This window comes from Populus euphratica, unplaced genomic scaffold (genome assembly GCF_000495115.2).
Source record: "Populus euphratica unplaced genomic scaffold, PopEup_1.0 scaffold80.1, whole genome shotgun sequence".
Lineage (NCBI taxonomy): Eukaryota > Viridiplantae > Streptophyta > Magnoliopsida > Malpighiales > Salicaceae > Populus > Populus euphratica.
The window spans coordinates 597,974-608,978 of NW_011499960.1; the positions used below are offsets into that span (position 1 = coordinate 597,974).

At 29.5% G+C, this 11,005-nt stretch overlaps 1 protein-coding gene across 2 annotated transcripts; it reads right to left on the reverse strand.

The window, feature by feature from the left end:
• Positions 1-3,949, reverse strand: ABC4 (UbiA prenyltransferase family protein). 2 transcript variants are annotated; one of them, XM_011044804.1, is made up of 12 exons: positions 3,766-3,949; positions 3,531-3,656; positions 2,576-2,840; positions 2,321-2,424; positions 1,690-1,761; positions 1,440-1,578; positions 1,086-1,192; positions 889-988; positions 758-796; positions 557-667; positions 406-471; positions 1-288 (listed from the first exon to the last, which is right to left on the reverse strand). In XM_011044804.1, exons 2-12 carry the CDS (start codon positions 3,614-3,616, stop codon positions 172-174), a joined length of 1,206 nt encoding a protein of 401 aa, XP_011043106.1. In that variant the 5' UTR covers positions 3,617-3,656; positions 3,766-3,949; the 3' UTR covers positions 1-171. The 2 variants fall into 2 exon arrangements, with proteins under 2 accessions (XP_011043106.1, XP_011043107.1); XM_011044805.1 differs by lacking the exon at positions 1,690-1,761.
• Between the last annotated feature and the right edge of the window lie 7,056 nt (positions 3,950-11,005).

Sequence of the window (11,005 nt, forward strand, 5' to 3'; positions counted from 1 at the left end):
AAAAACCAAAAATAAATAAAATCTTTATTAATAATAAATATATTTTATATTAATAAAATCAATTCCATGTGTAATCAATTAATTAGCTACAAATCATTGCATTCATTTCCTTTCATCTCCAGAAGCTAATCTCTGGTTCATTTTGGGTTGAATGATGCTTGGAATAATACTTCAAGAGAAATATCCTTGAAATGCTCTAGCTGCCACGAGTCCAGAGGCCAACGCAGCCCCGAATAAGGCATGCAATCTCACACAGAAGTACTTTGCCATGAAAATCTTCCCTTTGTCCTGTAATATTCATCCCATTAGAATGATATGAGCATTATGTGGCATCAGGAGTTCAGGACCAGAGGAGGGAGACTGGAACTGTCGAGGCTTAAACTATCGTGTTAGTTTAGATCTCACCTTGTAGTTTTCTTCGACAAAGCCGACCACCAGTTTTCCCACAGGTAAGGTCAGAGAACAGAGAAGCTGGAATACCCACAATTCAGTCAATATACCTATAAGAGTTCGATGGTGAAAAGCACATGTTTTGAACAATTAGTTATTGCCTTACAATGCAAGCTAAAGGAAGAGTTCTGCTTAGACCAAAAGCAAATAAAAGAGAGTACAGCATTGCGACAGCTACTTTCACCACTCCAGAACCTCTTTCAGTGCCAAGTCTAACCTGCATAGAAGCTCAAACAAGACATTGATGCACTATATAACTTAAGAAAAACAAGTAAACGAATGAATAAGGATGAGCAAATGTACACACCAAAGGGGAAAACTTCCCAACAGCCTTATCTTCTTCCACCTGACTTGCACGGCATTTTCATGTTATTGTGAGTTTTGCAAAAAATCCACTGCTAAATGATGCTAAACTGAGAAAAATAAAAAGAAGGCTACCTGGTGAAAGTGACTACAGAAGAGTATTAATGTTGTTGTGAAGCCAACCAGGAGTGATGCAGAAAGAATTGCGCCAGTTAATGGAAGAATCCTCATCTCACTGTCAAACACACCAAGGCGTATCAGCTATGTATAGAACAAGAGCAAAAGTTATGTAAAGCTGAGTTGGTGTTGGAATTTGGAGAAATAAAGTAAACCTCGTGCTGCCAAGTATTGAGTAGAAGGCAGTAGTAGCGAAGGGGCCAAATGCTGCGAAGCACAAGGGCTCTCCTAATCCTTGGTAACTTAACCGAAATGGTGGGCACTACATCAGATACTAAGCTTCAGAAGTTCTTCCAAGATAAGAAAGGACATGTCAAAAGGAAACATGTAACTATTACGCCACCATGGAATTATATTTACAATTTTGACTTGCCAAGCACGAGTGCTGGATCTAGGAGGCAGCTCAAAGCCTCAAATGCAGAACTTGCTATAAAATTTTGTAACAGACAGGAGATTCAATTCTTCAAAAATGATTTAAACATTCCACAAACTAGAGAGATTTTTGTTACCTGATATACATAACCACAAAGAATTGCACAAGCCAGGAATAATATTGCAGGGACGTTTCCTTCCCCCATAGATGTCCATGCCAGGCCCACAAAGCCAAGTAGAAGTGATGAGTAAGCAGCAATAAAAGCCACTGAACGGCTTCCCAAAGCGATAGCAAAGCACAATTAGCGAGATCTTGTTTGTTTTCTATTTGAATAATCTTGTTTTTCATCAGAACATAAAAAGTCATAGTTTCTATTAACCATTTACCTGCCGACCAAATTCACAACTGATTCTTTCTTGTTCTTATCTGCTCCTGTATCGAAATCATAAACATCGTTGCTGCCCATGGAGAACACAGATGAATCTTAACAGCTTATAACATAGTATACCCTCGAGGATAGTTTTCTGCTGGTGTACATTATTTTTAGCAAACCGACAGCCAGTGAAATTACTCATTCTAGGAGATTTAGGCTCTGGTTTAAGATGCAAGAAAAATGAAGTTCTCTAATGAGAGAACACAAAAAACACGACTCATTGAAGCCCCAAAGAGGAAGCTAGCTCCTTTAGGCATCTCCAGGTCCTACAAGATCTTATCTATGCTAGTTCAGCAAATCCCTTTGCAGGAACAAAGATTAGGTACCAGCTTCTAGAGTTAATGGATGACAACTTTAGCAGCCAGAGGTAGCTAAACACAATCTAACTGTATGCTTGTAAAATACAAATAAAAAAAACTCATTAAAGTGAATCAGCAGGGTAGCACATTCGATTAAACCACAAGAAAATGGAAGTTTGAAAATCAATGCCCACATGAAACAGTAGACTGGTACAAGGTCTATTGCTAAGCTTGTTCCAACATAATTTATTTTCAAATCACCGTCCTATTTTTTTCAGAACTCACCTTAGATTGAGCCAAGTTATGATGAGAATTGAAGAAACCAAGAGCAAAAAGTAGCGTCTTGCTGAAAAGATGCCTGTTTCCAAATAAGCAGCTGCACCACCTACCTGCTCCACAAACCATGAAATATGCAAGCCAGGAAAAGATGAATGAAGTGTGATGCACATCATCAACCATTAATCCTCAAAAGCATAGTCACAGAATCAATGTTCAAAGAACCACGCATTTGTTTGCACCTAAATATAAGGAAAAACTCACAGTTAGAGGAACCAAAGCAACAGAGTAAATAGGCAATTTGACTGCCCTCCATATCAAGGTTGCTTGAGGAACATCCTCCCCACTTTCACCTTCATGTGCATTGTCAGCATAATTTGCTATACTTCCTGAAAAAGCCCGCCAACATTGAATTCCTTTCTTGAATTCTAACCGGCTTATACGAATCCCACAGACAAAATTTTGGGCAGTACAGCAGCACATTAATGATTTTTTGGAAACATTTGAAGTACGAGCTCCCGGATAAGACCTGAGAAAGTTGGTAAAAAATAACAATACCAATAAAAAAAAAAAAGAGAAGAGATTTGATGAAATAAACTATTAGTAAATGCAGAAACAATAGGCACGCATGATGTGCTCACTTTCTCTTCTGTTCTAAGGTAAAGTAGAGCAGTTTAAGGAGTAAAACCATAATCAAGAAATGCCGTGCTAAGCAATAGAAACATTAAATACAGTTTGAACTACAAGCTACCCACCAAAACACCATCATTAATAGATTTCTAAGTACATCAGGCCAAAGGACATATCATTTCCAAATATTCTTACTGCATGGAATACACCTCGCAACAGCACTGATTCTGGAGTTGCGTTTCACACCCAGAATAAGTTTCTTTAGACTCCAAACTCTCTCAGCTAGCAAAAGAAGCATCATCAATCACATGGAACTCAGTGAATGATTGATTGTATTACACAAAAATCCAGTCTACTGATGTGTATTTCAACAAAGCTCACCAATCATGCCATCTCAACATTTGTTAAACCTTTTGTTCAAACAATGTTTCAAATTTAGCAGAATCAATTGAAGTAAACTAACTTATTAAATTATACTGAGCAATTTAAGTAAGCAAATTAAGAAGAGTGAGTTGATGTTAAACAGATGAATTAAGATTAGTCTCATAGTAACAAAAAATCAAGTACAAAAATGAACTTAATAACTTGCCTTGTTGCATAACTCTGCCTCACATTATAATATTGGAGTTTCTTGAGGCTAGACCCCTGGTGGAGGCTACAAAACGCTGTTGCCATTATTGCTATCAAATGAAGTATGTCTTTCCTTAATGATTATCTACAAGTAGAAACGAAGAGAAGACAACACATTCAGTTCGTCATTTAATCATTAATCCCTTCTGCAGGTGATGATAAACCAAACTAAAAAGAAAAAAAGAGAGAAAAACCTTGATAACAGCAAACCCTCTTGCCCATGCCTCTCTCGGTCTCTGCCTGTCTGTGTAGGCTGCAAGAAGAGATAAGAGAAGCAAACTGAACTCCTATTCATCATCGTAAGAGAGTAAAACTGTAATAATAAGCTTTCTTTTAACAAGAAGGCAACTGTAGTCACTAACTAACAGACAGGAGTTAGACTTCTCTCTTCTGCAAAATCCTGTCTTGGCTAATTGAGGGACCAATAAGATCCCAACATGTAAGCATGAGGATCAGGTATCTAGTCTCACTTGTCAACATGGCCCTACCAATCTTTATATCGTGAGCCATTTGCGGGCTTAGCTGGGCTTTTACAATTCTGAAAAGGTCTGGAGTTTTTTTTTTTTTTTCCAAGGTCTGTGGCACACAATTACAACTAGTTATATGATTCATGCGATCTCAAGTGTTAATTCTTTTTTTATATATAAAATATTAAAAAATTAAAATATAAAAATATAAATTTTTTTTATAAAATTATATTTAAAAATCTTGAATTTAGCTATAAATTTAAGAATAATATTTATAATATTAATAATAATATTAAATTTACATAACTTAAGTTTAAATAGGTGTGCCTGCAACTATACTTAATAGTTTTGAAAGTAGGTCTGATGTCATAAAGATATAATAATTAAATAAATTAATTAAAAAAACAAAGAAAAAAATTAATAAAAAAAACTAATAAAAAAATATATGAATTAATTAGGTTAACTCTTTAAAGTAGGTTAATCCTTTAAATCTTGGATTCGTGTCATGAAAGTTTGATAATTAAAAAGAAAAAAAAATTGACAGCGTACCTAGAATTAATTGGGCTAACCCGTCAAACTCAGAATCCGTATCATAAAAGTTTGATAATTAAATAAAAAAAATTAAATATTAACAAACTAAATTAAACAAAAAAAATTCATTAAAAAAAAGATATTTTAATACATAATATAATATAATATAATAATAATAATAATAATAATAATAATAAGAGCTCATGCTTTTCACTTAAGCTTGATTGACATATACTCTTTGCGCCACTACAAGATCTTGTCGTAAAGATATGATAATTAAATAGATTAATTAAAAAAATAAAAAAAAAAATCAACAAAAAAAACTAATAAAAAAATATATAAATTAATTAGGTTAACTCTTTAAAGTAGGTTAATCCATTAAATCTTGGATTCGTGTAATGAAAATTTGATAATTAAAAAGAAAAAAAAAATTGATGGCGTACTAATATAATATAATAATAATATATTATAATACATAATATATTATAATACAAAAAAATTCATTAAAAAAAGATATTTTAATACATAATATAATATAATAATAATAACAATAATAATAATAATAATAATAGCTCATGCTTTTCACTGAAGCTTGATTGACATATACTCTTTGCGCCAATGCTTGGTTTGGTTGCTAGCAGAATTCTCTGAGAAACAAAGACATGCAGATGTGGCTCACTGTTTCTAATATTAGTACACCGAAAATAAAAATAAAAAAAAGTGTGGGAAAGCTACAGTAATTTCTTCGTAACTTTTAGAATATTGTTAATAAAGATATGCATAGTTTTTAAACCTGGTGGTGATTAGGTAATTGGCCATGTTTAAAATCTGAAATTTTAGTTTTAATCTGATTATAAATTATTTAGATTATTTTTTAAATTAAAATAATATTATTTAAATAAAAAATAAAAATTAATATGTTATAATCAGATTTTTAATTGAGTCTTATCAAATTAATTGAATTACTAGATTAATTTATTGGGCCAACTAGATTACTCTAATTTTTTTTTTAATTCCAATTTAAATTTAGTCTAAGAATCAATAAGATTTTGAACAGAACTACCAGATCAACCCGGGTTTCAAAGGACATGGATATGATTTGCTTGAAGGTTAAAACAGAGTAATGACATTGTGTTTGCACCTTAATAGATCTATCTTGGATATTTGTATTTCGTACCATTAGCAAATAAATAAAATAAAATAAGAGGAAGTAGACAACCATTTATTGTCAGACAATAGTACTTTACATTATATTAAATTTTAAAAAATATAAATGTTTGATATAAATATATATCTCTCAAATTAAATTCAAGTTAGATTTATGTTGAGTTTCGTTTAATAAAATTCATATTTATTATTGATTAGATAATATAATTATTTAAAAATAATTCATTTATTTAATGAAGTTATTATCTATTAAATTTATATTAAATTGTCATAATTTTATATCTTTGGCTAGTTAAATTCTTAGATAAAATTTATAAAGATTTCATACGGTTTGTCAAACAAGGAGGGGATATTCTTTAACAAATTTATAAATTAAAAGAAATTACATCATATATTTAAAATAATATCATAAATATATTTTCTCATCAACCTAAATAAAACTACTGTCCTTATTAGAATAGAAAAGTACAAGTCATTTAAATTCAAAAAAAAAAAAAGAAGGGAAAACTTTCATCCTTGAGGTGAAAGAACATTGAAATTCAACCTTCGTCATTTAGCTTAAGTTGCTTTTGGTACAAAATAAATATTGATTTAAAAGAATATTATTATTTTTAAATAATAATTATGATCAATTGTTAAAGATACAATATTTAATTAGCTTGTAAATATAACATAAATAAATAAAATTAAAAATTAAAATCCCAGCTAGTATCATGATTGGAAGCAGAAATAGTAAAAAAAGGGAAAATAGTGAAAATAAAAAAAATTAGTTTGGGAGAAAACTTTCTTCCCATGCTCAAATGTTAAATTCGCCCTCCAAATTAAACACCATTTTAACAATTACAGCCTTAGAATTAATTTTTATGAGGATAATAAAAAAAGGGATGATATATAATATTATTTGTTGATTCCTTCTCCTAAAAAAATAACAAAAACAGTAACTATGATTATTCAACATTATTGTGGTGTGTATAGCTAGCCAAAACAATGGATAAGCGATACATATAGTATAAACTACTTGCTAGATCCGTATAGTGGTGTGAAAATATATTTTTTATGGTTTTTTTTAGTATTATGTTTTGAAATTTGTTTTTTATGTTATGATTTTTCATTACAAAAAAATCTATTAATTAAAATTTTAAATTAAAATATCAATCAAAATACAAATTCTATAATAGTTTAGGAGTGAAAATATAAAAGAAAAACTACTTGAAACTTGCAAAAATATGCTGCATAACTAGATGGCTTTTAATCGTAACCTTTCTTAATGATTTTAGATATTGGTTTGACATGTTAGGTTATGAAACCCGAGTTAATCCAATATATTATCATTTCAGTATTTTTTATAGAAAAATATTATTTTAAATATTTTTTTAAGTTAAACCATATTTTTACTAGTTATTCAAGTTATTTTTAGAATTGTTAAAATAATTAGATCATGTTAAGATAACTCCTATATAATTTAATTTGAAATCCAAGTTAAGTATAAAGTTAGGTTGAAATGATTATAATTTGATCCTTTTAGTGAGGTTTAGTTACAATGTCAAAGAGTTTCCTATATTTTAGACATTTTTCTTTACATTAAAAAAACTTGATCGGACCTATAACATATTGGACCCATATTACCCATACTTTTGGTATCATTATAACTAAGGATGAGAACACATTGTTGGGTCCAATTCATTATTATTTAGACCATAACCCAAATAAACTAAAAGAAAAACATGAGAACACATTGTTGGTCCAATTCATTATTATTTAGGCCATAACCCAAATAAACTAAAAGAAAAACACCAAGACTTAAAGCTCTTTTAAGTCATATAAACAACAAGTCTTAAAAGATCAACTTTAACTTATTTTCATTGTGAGCCAACATTTATAAAAGAAAAAGGAGAGCTTTTTGTTAGAGAGAGATAGAACAAGAGTAAAGAAAAAAAATATTTTCTTCATCTTTGTGCTTTAATTAGATGATGATTTGTTATCTAATTAAGATGTGATTTTGATATATAATTCTTGACAATTAGCTCTTTAACTTAGAAAATGTTAATCATTGAGAAGCTTTCACCTTTAAGCATTTCTAAAACACCTGATTGATGAGATTTAACCATTTTTCTTTGTTATTATTGATGAAATCCATTATTGTGATGATGAATTTAGTGATTTGGTGTATATCATCTAACTAAGCTAGGAAAGGATTATGTGATCCCATTATTTGAACTAATAAAAGAGTTTGATTAAGCTATCATCCCATGATTTTTCTCTACTAGGGTTTTTCTTGTAAAAATTCGTTATGTTGTGTGCTTATTTATTTTTTACAAGTTTTTGTTGATTGGTTAACCCTATTTTAATTATACAAAAAGGGTAAATAATTAAGACTTATAGATTGTGATCTATTGGGTAAATAATTAAGACTTATAGATTGTGAATTTAGTTATGTTAGCCCTTTTTCTCAATAAAGTGGAATCAAAGGCTGGTTGTGGAGATTGATTTCCTTTTGCGACTAAAATGAAAAAAGAAGATTCAAGCATAATAAAGCTCACTCTCTCCATTTATTTCCTATGAAAGATGTTGATGGAGGATCATCTTTATCATAATAATGTGGATTTGGTGTTAAAGTGCAAATGAAAGAAGCTTATCAAAATAAAGATAGAAAATGAAGATTTTGAAAGAAAATGAGTATCTTTTAAATCCATTAACCATATTTTTCATAAACATGAGCATTACAATTTGGAAGATTTTGAAAGAAATATTTGCTAATAAATATGCACAAAACAAAGTTTTTGCGATAAAAAATATTGTGAATTTGAAGTACAATGAAGGTAAAGATGCCTTAATGCACATAAGTGACTTTTGAGAGTTAGCCAATGATATACAATCACTAATCCTATTGAGTTCATTGTCAGATAGTTGATAGATTTGGTGGAGTCACTTAGTAATTTTACTCCAAATGGAAAGCTCATTTTAAAGATAAGGAAGGAAAATATTTCCAATAAAAAAAAGGATGAAAAGGAGATACACTTATGAGTCTCATGTACTTGTTACAAAAAGTTAGGAGAGAAACCAAAATAGATTTTATCGTGGAAAGCAAGATGAGGAATCCAATGATATAAAAGAAAAATAAAAACTTAGAGGAAGATCTCAATAAAGAAATGAGATTAAGTGTTATTATTGTAATAAGCCTAAAATGAAGAAATGGGATTAAGTGTTATTATTGTAATAAGCCTAAGTATATTAAAAAGGATTATAGAAAGTATAAGAGGGTAAAGACAAAGACAAAAATAAAAAAAATAATACAACTATAATTGTTTTTTATGATGATCTTGCTATTATTTATAATAATAATTGTGTTAATCTTGCATATTAAAATACTATTGAGGTTGTGAATTCAACTTCTTTTTTACCATGTTACACCTTGGTGAGATTTCTTTACGTCTAACATTGCTGTTAACTTTTATTAAGTTAGAATGAGAAATTAAAGGATGACTAGAGTTATTGAAATTGAAAATATTTGGTTAAAAACCACTACTAGGTGCGTGTTATAACTCAAAGATACTAAGCAAATTGATGATATGCACCCATACTTGATCTCTACAAGTAGACGTTGTAAAAAAAGACTATCATAATTATTTTAGAGATGGTAAATGAAAGCATTCTAAAAATTCTTTGATTTTTTTAAAGAGAAAAAAAATCTTTATATGTCATAAGCTAATGTGATTAAAAGAAAGATGAATGCAAATAAAGATTGCTTTACTGATTAATGATACAAGCAACTTAAATTCTTAAGTGAGAAAAGGTCTTCATATCCTTGCCAAGAAGATGAACACTTACATTCATTTTTTAGTTGGTAAACAATATAAAGTTGTATTTAAAATACCACCTTCACATGTTCTTGATTTGATTCATACCGATATATAATTTATGACTGATAAGTCTCTTATAGGTAATTTATTATTTATTAGTTTTATTAATGATTATTTTTTTAAAGATTTGAGCCACTTGTTTTAAATTCAAAAATTAGGTGTTTGATGTATTTAAGGATTTTCTTGCTAAAGCTAAAAGGAAAACCGGTAGAAAGTTAAAATTTGTTTAAATTGATAATGGTGGTGAATACAAGAATCTTTTTTAAGAAGTACTATATGGAACATGATATTAAGGTTCAAAAAATAGTTTAAAAAATTAATAATAAAATAAAATGGTTGAAAGAATATATAACAATTATTGAAATAATTAGATATATGATCTCTTATATAAAATTGCCTAAATCTATTTCAGGTAAAACAATAAAGATTATAATTGCCATGATCAACCTTTCCCTATCAGTTTCTTTTAAATTTGATGTTTTAGAGAGAGTGTAGAAAGAAAAACATGTTTCTTATATATACTTAAAAGTGTTTAGTTTCAAGGAATTTGTTTATATTTTTAAAGATGAAAGGTCTAAACTTGACAACAAGATTTTTGTTTATATTTTTAGAGATGAAAGGTCTAAACTTGACAACAAGATAAAATAATGTGTTTTCTTGGTTTTTAAAGAAGACGAGTTTGGATATAGGTTATGAGATATAAAAGAGAAGAAATTTGTTATAAGTAAAGATGTTCTCTTTGATATCAAAACATTGATGATTTTGAATAAAAAAAGAAAATAAAGTCTACTAATTTTATTCCTTCTAATTCTTATCCAAGACCTACTATACAATTTCCTTTGATAATTTTTAATTATTAAATAGATTTTCAAAATGATGATAATTATGGTTTTCCTTTTAAACTATTAATTAATGATCCTAAGCCAGCTAATAATGATGATGATATTGTTATTTCTAAATAGGTTATTCAAAAAGCTCTAGATGAACTATAATTAAAAAAGTCTACTATAACGGTGCAGTGTCGTGATGATTATCCACCATCCATGAAAAGATGGGATGTGGTGTATTTCTAGCAAGATATGAAGAGATATGGAATTTTAGTCTTTTATCAGTGGAAAATTTGAATGGGAGTCGCCACCTAGTATTCTGGTAACTAGGAACCCTAACTGGTCTCAGAGATCGGGTATGGAGACTGGTTGCGTAAAGAGAAGGTATTAACACCCCAAATACGCCCTACCTAAGATAGGCTATATTGTGGTTTGATCTCCTTCTCTCTCTTTTTTTCTCCCTCTTTTTTTTTTTGTTGTTGTTGCCTCCCCTGTTTTTATAGGAATTTATTTATTTCTACTCTCTCCCTGTGCTTCCAACACGTGGAAAGTGAGTTGTGTCGGGGTGTGTTTTTTGGGGTG

What these genes read in the sequence shown, in the direction of transcription:
- ABC4 (XM_011044804.1), bottom strand. Translation starts at nt 3,616, where the DNA reads ATGGCAACAGCGTTTTGTAGCCTCCACCAGGGGTCTAGCCTCAAGAAA. An exon ending in TCAATACTTGGCAGCACGAG is followed by an intron (nt 989 to 1,085) that starts GTTTACTTTATT and finishes TGTGTTTGACAG; the next exon opens with TGAGATGAGGATTCTTCCAT. An exon ending in TTGTCGAAGAAAACTACAAG is followed by an intron (nt 289 to 405) that starts GTGAGATCTAAA and finishes TGAATATTACAG; the next exon opens with GACAAAGGGAAGATTTTCAT.